The sequence below is a fragment of the Vanellus vanellus genome (assembly GCF_965231255.1).
Source record: "Vanellus vanellus genome assembly, chromosome: 12".
Taxonomy (NCBI): domain Eukaryota; kingdom Metazoa; phylum Chordata; class Aves; order Charadriiformes; family Charadriidae; genus Vanellus; species Vanellus vanellus.
The window spans coordinates 9,629,857-9,648,388 of record NC_138917.1 but is presented as its reverse complement, the minus strand read 5'-3'; the positions used below and the strand labels follow the sequence as shown (position 1 = coordinate 9,648,388).

Sequence of the window (18,532 nt, the reverse complement as noted above, 5' to 3'; positions counted from 1 at the left end):
TCACTGCCGACAGCCTTCACACCCCTCCCCGGACAAGAAACTCATTGGCTCCGCAGCTGCATGGTTTTGGAAGGGGAATCTCACCTCGAAGCCTTCACAGGGAGATGGTCCCATCTGGGCAGACGTGCACGCCTCTCGTTAAGAAAAAAAAATCCCCAAACCATCTGGGGAACAGCTTTCCTGTCCCACACAGACAAGGAGGGAATGGACGTTGCCCCACTCAGCCCCCCCCCTTGCTGGACGTGGTGGAGAGCACACGGGCGGTGGTGCCTCATGTTTAGGCAGGAGCAAGGAAGCGTGTTCAGGGCTACATGAGTACAATACACACCTTTAAAGATAAGATCATCTTATCTTCATCTTATCTTTACCGTGCTGAAGGCACTTCGTTCCCTTTGAGCCCAGAGGACACCCCAGACGATGTCTCCCTGGGGACAGGGACCTGGGGATGGGGATTTAAGAGCAGTTGAGTGTCTTCTGCTGGAGGTGACCAGCTGGCAAGAAACACGTTGCTTCTCCAGACGATTAGAAAAAACTGCAACTTATTAATCATGGATGAAACACCAAATTATTTCAAGGGGGTGCAAGATAATAGTGGTTAATTCTCATTTTACCCTCTCAAGGCACAGTTGTTCCCAGCTAAAGGCATGCTAAATTACGCAAATAATTTGATAAATATATTAACTGCCTAATGCCCCTGAAATGCATCTAATTGCAATTGCTATGGCTAGACAAGAAATGAGTCTCAAAAAGGAAGAACTCAATTTCTTACCATGATTTAAAAATAAATGCTCTGAAGCGCCTGCTCTAATCTCTCCACTTCTGCTGAGTAATTTTCTCTATCGCATCTTCTTGGGGAGCTGCTGCCGCCGGGACGTGCCATCTCCCACAGCCGTCCCCGCGTCCCACCATGCCGTGGTCCGGATACATGCGGGGGATGCCGGGAGCGTGGGGACGGATGTCCCCATTGAAGCACTTGCAGGGGAGGTAAATAGTAACAAGGCTGCTTGGAAATTTCCTATGGAAGCAATTTCTCGATGGGAAATTGGTCTTCTAATGACTGTCAGGGAGGGTTTTATTTTTTTATTATTTGCCACAGAAAATTCCGTTCGTGTCTTGGGACAATACTCAGATAGTTCAGCCTTAATTCGTTCCCTGTGTCCCTGTCTGTCTGTGGGAGACTGAACCTCCTGGGATTTATCTGGGGCCCCCGAGCACTCCTCGTACTGGTGGGAAATTGTAGCAAAGAGGAAGGTGGAGTTCACCTCCTCCGTTTTCACACAGAGTAACTGTCTCTGGGGAAAAATACAGACTGATTTTGTGGCTGTTGTTGAGATGTTCTCGTTGCAGCCACCCTCCAATATCACAGATGGGAAACTGAGGCAGGGAGGGAATAAACAGCTTCATATGAGAAAGACGTAAAGCCAGCTATCGAAACGGGCTCGCCCAAGACTTGGGGTGTCCCTGTTTGTCTCAGGCTGGAGGTGTAGGGACTTGCGAACTTCCCACCAGCTCTGGCGACTCCAAAGCCCATCTCCAATGGCACAACTAGCCACAGCCTTGCTACACTCGCCGCTCCTGCACCTTAGCTCCAACCCCAATCTTCCCTGGTCCCCTGAGTCCCACGATGGAGGTGATAAAGCCCAGTGATGCTCCAGCATCCTCACTCCAGATCCCCACACCAGCGACCATGTTGTTAAGCACCCTCTTGTCCTAAATCTTTTCCACTCGGATCTGTAATGAGCTGAGCTAATTCTGCCTCTCCATGGGTAAATTCCCTGAGTTTTGCATCCCCTGCCTGGGGCTCGTGGATGAGGAGGGATGATGCTGGGGCACAGCCACCCCTCCAGCCCTGGTACCCTGTAGAGATGCAGGAATTTCCTTGCGGAGGAACTCGACAGATGCACGGTGCCGTCTTGCCGGCTTTCGACACCCGAGGATGTGCAACAATTATTCTGAGCTAAAATTAGTCACAGAGCACGTGATGTTCCTGGAAGAACGGTTGTGAGAGCGCGAAGGAGGATGCAGAGCACCAAATCTGGATTTCCAGCAGGATTGAGGCAGCCGTGCCTGGCCGCGGTGTCTTCAGAGCCATGCACGTGCCCACAGGCACTGCAGTGCCCCTCAGGACCCACATATGGGATTTGGGAATGGTCCTGAGCTCCTGCCTCTGCCACCGAAGTGCTGCCATCACCTTGGTGGAGTCACATCATCCAGCCCATCAGCTGACCCCGCTGGCAGCCATGGCCAGGGGTGTCCGGCAGAGCCAGGAACTGGGGAGGCACAACTGCAGTGAGCACGATGGGGACATGGAAGATCCCCCCTGGCAGACAGAGATGGAAAACCACAGGGGAGAGGGTGATGCAGGGTACCGAGCAGGGATATTTTGTTTTGGTTTGTTTTGTTTTTTTTTCCAGGTAAAAGCCTTGTGGCACTGCTGTGGTGTGCCCGGGGTTGATGGAGCTGGTGCCTGCTGGTCCGGAGTCTGTGTGTGTTCAAATAGGGGCAGTGCTGCGGGGATGCTCGGGGCCAGGATGGCTGCGGGGATGACGTGGAGGTGGGCATGAAACTCCCCCTGTGATGCTGCGAAGGTGGGTGGCACACAGCACCCACGACGCTGTGCTAAGTGGGCACATCCAGCACCCACGGCGCTGTGCGATGGGGGGTGGCACATCCAGCTCCCACGGCGCTGTGCAAGGCGGGGGGGTGGCAAACAGTGCCTGCAGCACTGTGCGAGGTGGGCACAGCACGTACAGCCCCTGCAACGCCGGGCAGCGCGGTGGGAGCTCGCTCCGTCCCTGCTGCTGCTCCCCCCGGCCACCCCCCCCCTCTCCTCCCCCCCCAGCCCTTTGCAGCCTGGGGTTACGGGGTCTGTAGGGTGGCACGGCCGCTCGCAGCTATTATCTGCCTGACTTGGTTTCCCAGGTTTCCCGACACGTCTTGGATGGTGTGTTTGTTTTTTAATGTGCTCTAAGTGGAAACTCCTTCCCCCCCCCGCTCCCGCCCCCCCTCCGCCGCCCCGGCTTCACTCACACACAACCCACCCAGACGTGAGCACCAGAAACACGAGCCCCAACGCAAGTCAAGCACCATGTCCCCGTCTGGAAGCTAGTAAAAAATGCATTACCTAAAAATATCTTTTTGAGAGGTGATTTAAGACAGCAAAGTGTCTTGGCAAGAGGAAATGGAGATGAGGGATATCCGAGGGCTGAAGAAGCCCCCGGGACCGCACAGCCCTACGAAAAAGCTCACATCTCCGGTACACAAATTGGACCTCTGCAGGAGGAGAAATGCCGAGGGGGGGGTTGAACAGGGCTGTGCCTTCTTCCAGCTGTGCGGGGCTCGGCTGCGAGGGGCTCTGCGTGCTCTGGCCCCCCGAAATGCCCACCCACAGGTGGCCGTGTCCTGGATGGGGTTTGCTACACGCACCACCCCGGCTCAGGCAGGTTCACGGCTGGAGCCAGACCTCAACCCCCCGTCTGGCTCACGGCCGCCGAGCCGTGGGATGCCCCCGGCCGCCCCCGCAGCCTCCACGCCGCGGTTAAGTGAGGACTCGTGCATGGGCTGGCTGGTCCAAAAGATGCAACGATCCCTTTTCCCCGGCCTCGGGGAACGGGCACCGCCGACATGAGTCACCGGCACCAGCCCCTGGAGCAATTAAGCCGAATGAGTAATCTTCAGTTAGAGAGCTGGAAGGGGGAGAAAATAATGATAGACGCCTCCTAATGAGGGTTCGGTGCAGGAAAACTTTTGAATAAAACCATTCACATATATTAATTACTATGTTAATTATGGCTGTGGGGACTTGGAGCTTTCCACTCCCACTCACCGCAGCCTCGCTCGCTCCCGGATAGGCACAGCCTTCGCGGGGCGAATCCTCCCCGTGCGCCCGCCGGCTGCAGACCCCCGTCCGACCGCGGCTTCGCTTCGGGTTCCTCCTCCCTGAACCTTTGCTGAACCCGAGCGTCTCATCAACGAGCAGAAATTTGGACAAGCGAGCAAGAAATGTCGAAGATGATGGAGGGAAGGAAGAGCCACCAAGCGAACTTCAAATGCGCCTTTCCCCATCACCTTTGCACGCGTACGCGACTGATTCGCACGCCCGAGTGAAGGATGAGGTACCTCTGCGTGCCGCCCCAGCTCTGCAAGCCCAAGCGTTGAAAAGAAATCATGAGCCATGAAAGCCATGGGGGTAAAATCAGCGACCGCCGCTGGCATCATTTGTGTTTGTATTTTGCTTTCAGAGCTCTTGTTGGATTTTTTTCTGCGCAACCGTCAAGGACTACGAATTAAAAAAATGGGGGTGCTTTGGTGTGAAAAGAGGAGATCTCTGTAATGAGATCTCTCCGTAATGAGGAGATCTCTGTAATGACTGGATTGCACAGGGTGGAAGTGTTGCATATTGAAAGCCTTGTGCTAAAACGTGGTGTTACGGGGCAGTTTCCCACCCTAAGGGTCCTGGTGAGGACCAGGAGCTGTGGGCACAGACCAAGCCTCCGCGCAGGGCTCATTTTTGGGGGGTTTTGGGTCTCTGCAGGTCTGAGTGGGGCAGAGGGCGGCACGAGGAGAGAGCCGCATCCATGGGGCTGGCCGGCATGGCGGCACGCACTGACCGTTTTCCCTGTGCTGGAAGGAAGGCGAAAACTCTTTGGCAGTGATCCTGGCAATCCGCGCTTCCTCCTGAGCTTTCTGTGCCGCCGTCACAGCCGCCTCCGCCTTGGCCCTGGAGTGAGAGGTCCTGCAAGGCAACCAGAGAGACAAGGACCACGTTAGGCAGCTTCCCTCTGCAGACCATGGCAAGGAGAAACCCAGATTGCCCCCACGAAACCCTCTAGCCCCGACCCGCCTTGGCCGTGATGGAGAAGTCACCACTGGGAGCTGGGGTTTGTTGGGGAACGAGGGATGATACATCAATATCAATAACACGTTCATGAACTGCTTCTCAGTCTGAAAATCACCCAGGCGATTTGGAATTAGGGGCAGGATGCTTTGTCCCCCCGGGGATGCATCGCCCCGAAGCAGGCTGGTCCCCTCCATCACACATCCCTCTGCGGGGGACACTGACATCCCATCTGCAGCAACCTCTGCGTGCACCTTGCGCGAGCCTATGGGGCTGAAGACCTGAATTTAAAGCCGGTGGGGGGTTTTTAACCAAAAACATTTGCTTTTGGATGAAAAAGCAAAGATTTCCACCCCCGCCACCACGTTTTGCGTAAAATGCTGGATGTAAATACAAGCGCAGTTTGTCACCGAGAGCAGCGGGAGGAGCGGGGGCTCGCCATCAGAACCGCCTCTACCACCCCTTAACACATCTTTATCGGGGCATTTTTTTTCACTCTGGACGAGCGACTGTCCCCTACCCTCACCCGTTACCGGCGATTCCCCAATCACTCGCGTTTGATGGTATTTCATCCCGTCGCTCAGGATTTACACCCTCTTCTACAGCCCCTCTGCAGCGTTCCTGCGAGCATCCTTCGGAGGCCGGTTTGCCCCTTCCCCTCAGCTGAGCTATCGAGGCACTTTTAAAAAAAAAATGCCTGTTCCAACCCACCCTGGTGCAGGCAGCGTTATAAATAGCTCGGCTGATTTCTTTTCCCTCCAAAATCAGGCCCTCCATCTCGTTTAATCATTTTCTTTTTTTTTTTTTTTTTTTTTTTTCTGCTGCTCTCTGAATTCCCTCTAATTTTTCGACATCTGCTCAGAGAGGAGTGCCATTTCTGACAGGCTCCTATAAATGGAAAATAGGGCCAGTAATGTGCCTGGCGTCGCATCGTGCAGCGCAAGCCGGGGATACGAAACCGGGCGCGCGTGTGCCTGTGCGCGGTCACCTCTCTGAGCCCGGGCGAGACGCCTGGTCCCTGCTCCCAGAGCCAGACCTGTCACTTGTTTTCAAGTGCTGACAAGTTGTCTTTGCTCTAATAAGTGCTTTATTTATATAAATTGGCTGCTTTGGAGTAGCCGAGGGAGAGGATACGAGCTGTTCCAGAGCTACTGAAGGTGGCGGAGGGGCTGTGGCGATGCTGTTGCAGGTCCCGCAGGTCCTCCATGACCGATACAGCCAAAAAAATGGTTTTACATGGTTTTTTACCCGGCCTGGGTCTGGCGCTCGCCCCGCTCAACACTCGTGCAGGGTCGGAGGAGTGGACAAGCATCTTACTGCCCCATCCCCTGGCAGGTATCCCAGTTCAGCTCTTTCAGGAGGAGCAGGGATGCTCCGAGCAGGAGCTGCAGCAAACTGTTGGGAGAGGAGATGCAAAATGCTCCCGTTTTTGGCACAAATGTGGTTGGTGGAAGAGGCTGGGCCATCAGACCCGCCGATTAAACCATCCCAGTGCCAAGAAGGGCTGGAATCTTCCACGGGAGTGTCTCAGTGGTCTGGATATTGGCTCCCAAAGATCCTCCATCCGTCTATCCCTGCACCATCTCCTCGGACTGAAAACCATTCAGGGAAGGGACTGTCCCTCCCATACTGCAGCACATTTATAGAGCAGTGGTCCCCACTGGCCCGATACAAAGGATTAATAATGTCTGATAGCGTCTGGACCAAACTCAGCAGGCAGGATTACACGCTGCCTCCCTAAACTCCTCCCCGGAGATGCAACTGGAAGAAGTTATTTGTCACTTCTTGCCAGGGGAGGAGGCTGGAAGCACTGAAAAGCAGTTTGAGCCACTTCCAAGGGTCCTGGGGACACATGGAGGTGTCTGTAGAACAGGAGGTTACGCTGGAAGAGCATACATGGAGCCACCACCCACGCCGTGCTCCCCTCTCCAGCGTTCAACACCTCCCCTTTTTCACCAAAATGGGTCAGAATCAACATCCCTGCCGGATGGATGGATTTCCATCCCTGGAAAACTCACTCCAACGACTTCTGGATTAGTTCATCCCCACGGACTCCACGATCAGCCCAGGCAGAGCAGCAACTGGTGGCTTTGGCGCAGAAAGAGTTAAAAATCAATCACGCTAATTAAGCCATCTCGGATCTAAAACATACTCAAAACCCACAAAGTGGATAGAACGTTGAGCGTTGCGCAGAGGCGCAGGCAGGCTTAATTGTTTGTAATGCTCTCTAAGATGCTTGGAGGAGAGGCGCCGTCGGAGTGAAAAGCAGAATTATGGTGATCTATACGTTGCATAATAAAATACATAAGTATTCCCAAATAAATGCAAGTAATCCAGTTAGTGTTCGCAGGACTTTGTCACATACTAAATTTAACAGCTGTCTCCTTTATACATGCCTGCTGCTCATAGCGTGCGCTAAATCTTAATTCCCCAGTTAATTGCTTGAGTTTATTTCCTTGTAGAGCGGGTCTTTCTCCCCGACACATAGACGGGGCCCGATCTAATCACTCTTCCCCTCCCGCCATAAGCGCTGCCATAAATCTTTCCCGAAGAGAGATGCTATCCTGGAAACCACAGTCCAAGTAAGGCTGGATCCTTCCCTATGGATTCATCACAGCTGGAGGAGGAGGCGGGGGATGCTCAGGGGTGGGAGGAATTAAACAGATCCTCTTGCATCGCTCCTTTGTTACCTCCCATGGTGTCCTCCATCCCGTAACGAGCCCACCAGACAAAAGCAAGAGCATGGTGCCCCTCTCATCTTGTCTGAGCTGATTAAAAGTTTCACTTCAGCTCAAAGGTGCCCATCTGGGTTTCTTCTGCCATCGATTGACAAGCAGGTGAGAAGGAGCCATGCATCCCAGGGTGATGGAGGTGGCCAGAGCTCTCTGTACATCAGCACACGCAAGCGCAGAGGGACTTTTGAGGACAGGTACAACCTCTAAATCTCCCTTTAGTGCACTTCACCATCCAAGCTGAACTGGAGGAGGGTGTTTCGGCAAGGACAGGGCTGCGAAGAGCCAGAGGGGTGATGGCGGGGGTGGCTTATGGCTCTTGAGACCCAAGGGTCCGGTTTGGGTTGGGGCAGAGAGTCCACACTGGGACTGGTTTGGGATATTTTATTTATTATTTTTTTTTTGCCCAGCTGACTCACTGTTCTTGGAGGATGACCGGGCAAGTGGTCAAACTGGCAAGAAGAGCTGGCAGGAGGCAGGGAAAAATCACAACCGAACAGATTTCTGTAAATCTTTGCAGATCTCTTGCGATTTGGCCAGGACTGACAGGAGAAGGGATAATACCTGGGAGTGGTTCATAATGCCAAGTTTATCAGCTCCGGCTAATCTATAAGAAGCTGGAATAAACTGATTTGAAAGGAAGAACTTGGCTTTTTAGGAATGCCAACAGCAACTCTGGCCTGGCTTTGCATGAGCGAGGAGTTTCTGCCGCAAAACCAATGCTCAGGGCCGGCTTAGCCAAAAAGGGGTGAGTTCTCAGCAAAATCTGTGGCACCTGATGGTCTCAGGAAGAAAAAAAAAGCAAAATTAAAACCAGGCAAGGCTTGAGGGGTGTTTAAGTTCATGGACCACTTTGGCAGGAGAACAAGTGGGACGACCGCTTAAAAATTAGGCTGGAAATTAGAGTAAGTTTGCAGACCCCCAGAACCATTTCTGAATGGAGACGGGTCTGTTCAGGACTCGTAAGTGCGATGTCTGTAATTGCGGGGGTGGCACCCGCTGTCACAGGAAACCTGTTTCATTTCCGAGTCCTTCACCTCCATCCAACCTTTTTTGAGCGCAGCGGTAGTGCAAAGAGCGAGGTGGAACCAGATGAGGGACTCACCATCCCTTTTCCCTTTTTTTCCTGCATTCCCGTATGAGAAACAGGTTCTTTCGATAAAAATATGTAACAGACTCTTCGAGCAAAAGGATGTCTGGGGGCTAAGTAAGCTGTGTGCTGGACACAGGGGGAAATCCACATTATTTGTGGTTTAAATGCAAAAAAGCATCGTCCGGGCAAGATTTCTGGAAAAGAAGGTCTGTTTTCCCAAATTCACACGGCAGCTCTTGCCGGGGGATTTCTGTTCTTCTGTAAGCAAAGTCCTCGCTTCTCTGATGTTCCCATGAACTCAAAGCTCGGTCGAGGGATCACCTCCTCAGTGGGATTTAAGCTTGAGAGGGAAGTGCAAAAATGCTGTTTTATTGCTCGTGTTTGTCGGGATCCTGCTGCAGGGATGGAGATCCCCAGCCCTCCTCCATCCCATGCCGAGAGGTGACGGAAACCTCCACTGAGCTCTCCAGATAGTCCCAGCTCCTTGACAGGAGCACACATGAGATGGCAACAAGCCCTAAACCCTTTGCTCAGCACTGAGGTCTTCATCTTCTCTATATTGCCTATACTCCTACAAATCAACCCTCCTGCAAAGGAGCTCAACAAATACAGCTCCTGGTAAATACAAAGGGGTTTGCTGTCTTCTCCCCCTTGTTCTGCATTGCCTTAGCCCAGACGGAGGGGCTGGAGTGACAGACACTGATCTAACTGTCCAGAGCTTAGAAGTGAAGTAAGAAAGAGGAGATCAAAAGAAAAATCGTTAAAACTATTATTAAAGCCTTCTTCCATGCAACTTTTTAAACTTCTCCTACCATATAAAAGGAGCAAAGCCTGCGGTCCATATTTTCATGGAAAACATGCAAACTCGCCATGTGCCTCCTTGGCTGAAGGTTTCGCGTTGGCAGACGAGCGCTGCTGACTCGTCGGCACTCACAGGCGGCGAGGATGGAGTTAACCAGCCAGTGAGCTCATCCTGGGACATAATCAACCTCAAGTTTTCCTCAGGGGCCAGGCTGGCTCCATCGCATTCACTTTGTCTCTCAGGTCAATATGTAATCAGGCAGCTTTTTGGGGTTTTTGTTGCTTTTTTTTTTTTTTTTTTTTTTTAAATGCATCTTTATCTTCCTATAGGAGGAACGTTTTCTCCCTCCATTACAGAGGTTCATGTATTTTTCAAATGGCAAAATTCAATTAAAACATACACCGGCTGCAAGGAAATACTTCAGGAAAAATTCAGAGAGAGCATTCGCAGGGCATTTAAGACTCGGTGCTTTGCTCTCCCCTCCAACCCCGGCTCTGTTTTGCTCTTGAAAAGCAGCCGGGCTGGCTCAGGGGTGCACCGGGACGCATCGGGATGCACTTAGTCCTGGGAGGAGAAGGCGGGACGAGGGGAGGAGAAGGAGATTTTCAGTCCAACCACCCCACGTGCAAAAACCAGGCTTGCGTGAGCGCCAGCCCCTCAGCTGTGCTGACTCGCCAGGGGTTATTTTACGCTCCCACCGGCACAGCGGAGAGCAGGATCCGGCCCTAATTGCATCAAGCTGAGACACACCAAGAAAGCCAAAGTCCCCGAGCGATCAATGGCAGTAACCGAACCCCAGAGCCGAGGGGAGAGGCTGAGCGCCCACACAACCCTCTCCCAAGGCTATCCGACGGCTCCACACCCCGCAGCGAAGGAGAGGCATGTCCAGCTCCATCCTGGCGTGGGATGGATAGCTGCAACCAGGGAGGGATGAGAAAGCTCTGCCTGCTCGGGGCAGCATCTCAAACCCTGCCCGCGAGGAGGGGCGGCTTGGCCGGTCTTCACGCTCTCCTAGATGGGACAAATTGGGACTGAATTATTAATAGCTGCTGCAGACTGTCTGGCTTCTACCTCTGCGGGAACATCTCCGATTTAGGGCAGAGCTGGGGAGAGCTGCAGATCCCGTCCTGCCTCCCTTTGCCCCTGGCATGGGCTTCGCCTCAGCAGCCTTCACCGGGAACAGCATCCCGCATCCGGCACCGCTCCGGCCCCAAAAGACTGGCACGATAACTTGACTGCAAGGGCCGGGGTAGGCGCGACCCAGGGCCAGGCTCTGTCTAGACATTTCCTTCAGGGAGTGGGGAGATGGCAGCAATTAACAACCTGTTTGTTATTTTCCCTATCTGGCATTTATTGCCCCGATAAAACCCACTCTTAATTCCAGCTTGACTCTTTTCACAGCTCTCCTGGCTTAGGTTGTTATTGCGCTAGGCTTGCCTTGAGTGATTTGTGAAGGCAGTAATACAGTGCCGGGACTCAGGGGGTGGAATATTAGACACACCAATTAGCTATCTGTGCATAAATTCCCATTTACCTGCTTATTGCAAGCATAGTTGCCTTGCCCGCTTCCTCCGTCTGCTTTTTCCTCCACACAACCCCCCCACCCCCCCACCCCCCATCGCTGGAATTCTTAATCAAGACAAAAAAGCAGCTAATGTGACCTCTGACATGACGTAATGCAGCCAAAAACGTCTGCTCGGGCTCTTCGCAGCCAGACAGAAAGCAGGCGCTGCGCATAGCAAAGAGAAAACCTGGTTTCCCCCGTGCCCACTGCCAGACCTCCCAGCTCTGGATGGAGATTTTGGGGTGGGAGGATGGATCACCCCTGCCTGAGCTCTGTGTACCGGCGGGGAGCAATGAGCACCGGGCGGAGGAGTGGGAAACCTCCCATCAGCGATACAGCAAGAGGGAAGGGATGGGGACGGCTGGGATGGCACGGGGCAGAGCGGGGTGGTTATTGCAGGCTCTGAAAAATTTGCTCTGAAAGTCGCATTTCAAGAGAAAAGTTCTGAATTTAAAAAAAAAAAAAAAAAAGTCAAATCCTTTAATCCTGAAAAAGATACCTTGATGCATGCACTTGTTATTGCCCAAGAAAGTGAACTACAGAGAAGCATGTTGTGGTCAAAAAGCCCAAATCTGAGTTTCCCCTGCGGTTTTAAACTGGGAAATGTAACATTATAGGGGGAAACCATTCCCCAGCCAGCTGGGAGACCTTGCGGAGAGCAGGTGCCCGTGGCCCAGCTGGGGCACGGCATGCATGAGGTGTCTGAAATTCATGGAAACGGGGATAGAGCCAGTTCTCATTTAGCTCGTTGCTCCAGGCACCTGTGCCAGATTCTCCTCTACCTTTATATTTTTGGAGCTTACAAAGGGAGAGAGAATTCACCAAGGCGTCATTTGCCATTTTGCACCAAAATACCGTTTTTTTTAATCTGAGTAAGGGAAAAAAAAAAATATCCCAGTCTGTGTCTTTCTGCCTTATGCCCTGCCTTTAAGTAGACAAAATGAGTTTTGCTGGAGAACTGAATTCACAACTCATAAAGGTGCGAAGTCACAGTGACTTGGGGGACAGAGATGGACCACTATCAAAAGTCGTGTCCCCAAAATCCTGGGAGAAACGCAGCCCAAACCACAGCCCGCAGCAGGCAGCGACCGTCTTGGCTGCTCCCATCCCCGCACATGTCCCGGGACCCTGAGCCGGGTCCTTCCTGATGGAGAAGGACAAGAGCAGCCAAAGGGCTGTGACGCTGTGATCCTCTCCAGATCACCTTAGTGCCATCATCATCCCAAATAGTTATGGAGCTGCTCGGATATGTTTATTTTATCCCTGTCATTGCTAAACTGTGCCAGCCCTGGCACAAGCAAATCAAACTCCATCAACTTCAAAGGGCTGGGCCAGGCGGGGCTGGTACCCAAAGGCGCATCTGCCACCGTTAGCCAGGATGCTGCCAGTATCCTTCTCTGCCCGAAGGACACACAGAACAAGCAGAGCCAGGCAGACCCGTGTATTCCCCTCCCAGGGGGTTTCCTTCCTTTTAATTTTTTGCCCCCCCCCACCCCGGCAAGGGCAAAGCTGATGGGTCTTTTGCACCTGAGATGATGCGCAGGTTGCCCTGAGATGTTATTTACAGCTTGCAAGATAATTAACATCTGGAGAGGGAGTCTCATCTCCTGCCATCTGTCACTTGTAATGAAGCTACGGAGGACGCAGGTGAGCGACGGAGCCAGACAGTACCTGCCCGTCCCGGTGCTTCGGTGCCTGCCAGCCCAGACCTGCATGCAGGAGCCGGGCTTTGCCGCGGAAGAAGGACAGCTTTGACGCCACCGTCCTCACCTCCACCCCAGCCTGATTGACTGAAGGAGACAGGTTTGGCCTTGCTCCAGACCTGGCACTTTGCTGGCTCAAACACGGCAGCGATGGGCAGCGGTGGGGCAGGGTGCTGCCCCCGGGACGTAGCCCACCTCGGGACAGTCCCCTCTCCAAATCAGACACAGAGGCAGCAAGAGCAAACTCCAGCTCTGGGGATGGAGTTTCCATTTTTTCTTATAAATTGGGGAAGGCATGAGATAACCGCAGTGATGCTGGGAGCGTCATCATGGGCGGTGATGCAAAACCTGCAGGAACCCGCTCGGAGCAGGGTTTGGGAAGAGTTAGCTTCAAGGAAGGGAAAGGAGCGAGCAGGCGGGACGCTGCCTGCTTTCCAGCTGTCATGGTTTGGATGGGGCAGGTTTCCACGATTTTACTGGATAATTGTGGTGCACATAATGGAAAAGGTGACCACCCATTTGGACAGTGCGAGAGGAAATGGGAAACACTGACGTCCCCCTCTCCACCCCCGGCCCTCGCGGAGTGCCGGCAGACAGCCCTCCACGCACACGTCCCAAAGGCACGACCACACCACAAACGCTCCTTTAAGCCTGTGCAAAAATAGTGCGTTACAAACGATCCTGCCACATTCAGGCAGGTTGGAAGAAATCACTAACAACCCCTGGAAAAGAGAAAAAATGAAGAAGAAGAAGAAGAAGAAGAAGAAGAAGAAGAAGAAGCCTAAGAAAAAGCAAGTGAAGGCGCAAAATCTCCAAGGAACCTGGGCAGCGCTGGATCATTTGCACACTGCAGATCTATACTGTCTGTATTAAATGCAAAACCAGAGCAGCAGAAAAGCCCTACATCAATGCCGCATTCGGGTGGAGATTTTTAAATGCACAACAGGCCAAGTTATAGCTCCCCGAGCAGCCATAACTCAGCCTGTTTGGACATGTGTAGCGTTGAGTTTGGCTGTACATGCTGCTGACTGTAATGACTTCAGGCTGGATCCCGCATTCCGGTTGCATCTCCCTGTCTCCGGGCAAGGCTGGCTCTGAAGGCGGCACCACCAAAACCCTGCTCGTTAGGCTGGGGAAATGCCTGGATTTCGGTGGGAGGCTTGACCATGGTGGGTCTGGATAGGTGGCTTGGTGTAACTTTACCCATCCTCCTGGATTTATTGAGGACAGGAGGGTAGAGATGTGGTCAGGACATGATCATCCCCAGTCCAGCCACAAATTTGGAGCAATCTGCGGGATGGATGAAGGCTGTTAGAAAAAGCCTGGCTCGGTGTGGACACTGGGTACCTCCTCCTGCCATGACCTGCCCCAGGTTCCCCAAAACAGCCCATTCCTTCCCATTTTTCACACCGACCTCCTTGCTTGGCTGATGCCCCACACAGGATGAAGAGTGGGGTGGAAACCTCAATGCCAAAGGTGAAAATTGCAGCACAGAGAGAAAACCTCAACCAGACCATGGGTGAAGGGAGCTGAGAGAGCCTCCAGGGAAGCCGTCAAATCCCTTCGAGGAGCCATCGGCACAGCCCAGCCCTTTGGGAATCATTAAGGGCTCTTCCCTACAGCCAAGGGAAAAGTGCTCAGAATGAGAGAATTTGGGGACTTCAAACAAAAAAACTCCAGGTGAGGGAGGCGATGACAAGGAAGCAAAGCAGATCTGTCCATCTAATTTCAGTTTCATTTTGATACCTAAAAAAGAACGAGTCAACCCAAATTCTGAAGCAAAGCACAACAGAACCACACGGAAAAGTCTTTTTTCCTTCCCTGACCCTTCACCCCATTCGGGTTTTGGCTGAAACGATCTGGAAGTTTCCCAAGTTTTGGTCACCTCGAGCAAAACAGACATTTGGCAAACAAACTTTCCAGGCAATTTTTTTTTTTTGGTGCCGTTGGAGCCACAAAAGCCTGAAAGAGGCAGCACAACATTGAGCTCATGGTCCTCCTTATCCCTGGTGATGGGCTGATGGACAGGGACAATCCATGACGTACCTCTGGCCATGCACTGTTTTAACCAGCCAACACCCAACAGCAAAACACACCCCAGTCCAGAGCGAACTGCAAAAAGACCTTATCCAGAGTCAACGACAAACCTGTTTAGCTGAACTTAATATTTTAGTTCCAGCACAGTCTGGACTCAGGCCAAGGCATGAAGCTGAAATGGCCTGAGGAGTGCCGACGGATGCTCTCCAGCTGTCGGAGGAGAGGTGGTTGATACTCAGCCTCACCCTCCAAGACTTCTCTGCCGTCTCCAGCCCTGTGGGGTAGGAAACAGGACTCTTTTTGGGGTGATTTGGCAGGGGTCTAAGGGATGTGTAAAACGGGTCGGTCCTCTAAGTGATGGAAAAATGCATTTCTACCACCAGGGCCCTAAGAGATGCTTGGAAAGCAAATACATCCCTGTCTTGCTCCACACTGCTGGGAGGAGGCTGATTCCCACCTGGACCGAGATGCTGGAGATGGGCACTGCTCAGTGCACCCCTTGCCACATTCGGCCTCGCCAGGATGGACCATGGGGAAGCTTCTCCCTGCTGTAAGGGGCAACAGGACCCACAGCAGCTGGTTGGAGACAGCCACGTGTGGGACATGGCAGCATCATCTCCATCCCCCACTGCCATCTCCAGCTCCTGCGTCTGCACACCAGCAACCCCCAGAGATGATGAGAAAATGCCAACCCCGAACAAAAATGCTCCCCAAGGAAAGCATGCCACAGGCAGCACCCCCTTAACCCCATTGCTTAATGCCGTCCTGGAAGGTGCCGAGAGGGGATGAGGACCTTGCCTGGCTGTGCCCCAAACCCAGGGTACCACCATCCCCCAGTGCAGCTGAGCCCTGCGCAGAGTCTGGTCAGACATAGAGCTGCACAGAAATCTCAGCTGGAAACGGTACCCACCAAATCGGCCCTACTAAAAGCAACATCAGATGCTAAAATGCTGCAGGAACGCGTTCGGTGCCAGATGCTGTCACCGGTCTCTGCAGCTCCGGTCCCCATGGGGAGGGATGGAGGCGACGGGAGTGTTTGGTGAATTTTCTGGTTGTTTTGAGCGCTGCCTGCGGCTGACCCGACCCCATGGCCCATGTCGCCGGGTCCCCCACCACCTCCCCAACCCCGGTGGGTGCAGAGAGGAGGGAGAGGGGCTGGGGGTGCCTGCAGGGCTGTGTTCAGCCCTGGGCGGCCAGGCAGGGGTGGGCAGACCCCTCTGCGGTGCGAGTGCCGGCCGCAGCCCTGCTGACCGGTTCAGGGGTGGGGTGGGGGGAAATAAAATATATCATCCCGGTTGCCACAGCAACGAGCAGCTCCTGCCTGCCTCAAACTTCCGAGCCCACCAAGAAGGAGACGCTTTCTTCATCCCCACTGCCCATATGGGTTTCTCCTCTCTGTTGCCCAGGGGGGGTTTAAGCCCCTAGGAGCCCAAAAGCCAGCCTGCACCCCCAAAATATCCCACTTCTCATGAGGCATCTCAAGAATGGGGAGGGGCATGCATTAGTCCGCCGGGTTTGCCCGCTCAGCCCCGCTGCCTGCCCGCACCCGGATTTGATCCTCAGCTGGTGGGTGTTGCTCATCCCAATGCACCCTGAGCATCCCGTGGGATCCTCCGGGTGGGATGCTGCCTTCAGGGACCTGCTGGGGTGGTGGGTGCCCTTTCTGGTCCCCAAACGCCGACGTGCCCTGAGGCCGGCAGACAGCCCTGGGTTTGCAGGTCTGTGCTGCCTCCAAGGCAAAGCCCGTGAAAATTTCCACTTAAGCAGCCAGCAGCACAACAGGGGAAGGGACTCAGAGCCCGGCTCTGCCAGGAGAGAATCTGGGCTTTTAATTATTTATGCTTCACCTCCGTGCTATGGTGATGAGAGACGGATCAGGCAGAGAGACGCGGCCAGATAACGGAGAGAAGGCTGCAGCCTGTTTCCCCAGAGAGGCCATTTATACGACTGAGGCCGGAGGGCTCCCAGCCCCTGCCCCAATCCTGCCCCACACCTCTTCCCCTTGGAAAAGCACCTTCTCATCAGCATCCCTGGCTCTCGTCTCTGCCACTGCTTTCCTAGAGGGTTTGTCCCCAAGACCAAAGGGTTGGGGAAGAGCTGCCACGTGCCACAGCTGTTTGAAGCTCTCCGGGGATCTTCCTGTGTTGGATGGGGACCGGTCATGGCCACCCGTCAGTGAGATGGCTGTTGGACAGCCACAGTGACCGCTGTGTCCAGCTTTGAGTCCACAAACCTATTTCTTCTCTGTAAGGCAGTCTAACCCCAAGGAACTGCTGTTCAGGGTTCAGGGCGGCGTCATTGAGCCGTCGAGGCTCACAAGGATCCTTCATGGTGGGGTGTCCGCTCACCCAACCTTGCTTGGGATCCTCATCTCCAGCAGGTTTTGCTTTGGGGATGGATAGGGGATGGATACCAGATGTGCTTTGACTGAGCAGAATGAATTCAGCAAAGCCATACGGCCTGGGCCCGTACTCCCTTCTGCTGTCGAGGTCCTTGAATGGCACCCACCCGTCTCCCATGGGGGTGCACCCAGCCTGGTCTGCCGTATGGGCTGATCCTCATGCAGAACCGGGAAAACCAACAGTCCCCAAATAATGTGCCATGTTGCTGGAGGGCGACACATGGGAACGGGACGGGACGGGGTGGGGGGGGTTTTGGCCACGGTTGCACTGCTGTCCCAGTTGGCAGTGAGCAGATAGCAAAGGGCTTCTGCCCACCGTTGAAAAGGGGCAGTGGAGGTGGGATAAAATTGAAAAGATGGTGTCGCCGGACGGCAGGCTGAGCGCCGGGCACAGCCACGTCGCTGCCGCAATGGGATTTTAGGGTGCTCAGCACTCTGAAGAATTGGGACCTTTCTTAGTCACAACTTTAAAGGGATAATCGGTCGGATCCATGGGTTAAATCCCCCTGGGATTTTCAGGGGGGAAATTCGCTTAGCAGGGTCTGTGGTCAAATCCTTTAATTTCCTGGATTAGGAAGCCACGCCAGCTTGTCATTTGTCCTGCGTGGAGGAGGCGACAGAAACCTCATTGCTCGAGGCTTTTCAAACCCACTGCAAGAGCACTGTGGGACTGGGATTCCCCCAGCCCGACCGCTGCGCTCCCCCTACAGCGGTGCCGGTTCCCCCAACATCCCAATCTCTGGCTGCGCCGGGGAAGCGATGCTCATGAAGACCAGCAAGGAAAATAATATTTTTGCCCAGCTCTGCATTTTTCATCTCATTTGCGCTCCTGATATTGCTTCTGCCTGTCTCCAGGGAGAAAGGGGATTCAGAGGGGGGACAGGAGCACGGGGGTGTTGGGGCTGTAGCTGCAGGGAAGCGGGTGGGTGGGCGGCGGGAGTGGGAGCAGCACAGCCGGGGGGAAAGCATACCGGGAAACCCAAAACGGGAGCTGGGAGAGGAAAAAAGCACGCAGGCCTCTCGCGAGATGGGAAAGCAGCGCAGCTGTAGCGTAGGGACCCCAAAACCTTCTGCTCAGCTCTCCTCCACTATCAAAGCTTCGGTGTGCAGCATCGCCGGGGTGCAGCACGGGAGCGGGCAGGGACCAGCAGGTCCCACCGACACGGCCAAAGAGGGGTTTAGGGTGGGGGGGGACATGGCAGCAAGGAGCTGGGATGCAGTCAGCATTCCCCTCTTCTAGCTCTTGGCCTGCTGGGGGTTGGGTGTGTAACCCCAGCCAGTTTTCCTTGCACCGATGGGGGGAAAAAAAAAAGAAAAGCAACAACAACAACAACCAAAGCCAGCCCTGATTTTCCTTTCCTGC

The 18,532-nt window shown here is 53.8% G+C and overlaps 1 protein-coding gene across 1 annotated transcript in view; it reads right to left on the bottom strand.

Moving 5' to 3' along the window:
- The window catches only part of JPH3 (junctophilin 3), a gene marked incomplete at its 5' end in the record, with an annotated part of 57,222 nt that overhangs the window by 13,790 nt on the left and 24,900 nt on the right, over positions 1–18,532 (bottom strand). The window contains one exon of the mRNA XM_082489601.1: positions 4,611–4,735. Coding sequence (XP_082345727.1) covers positions 4,611–4,735 — 125 coding nt within the window. The remainder of the gene's footprint in view (positions 1–4,610; positions 4,736–18,532) is intronic.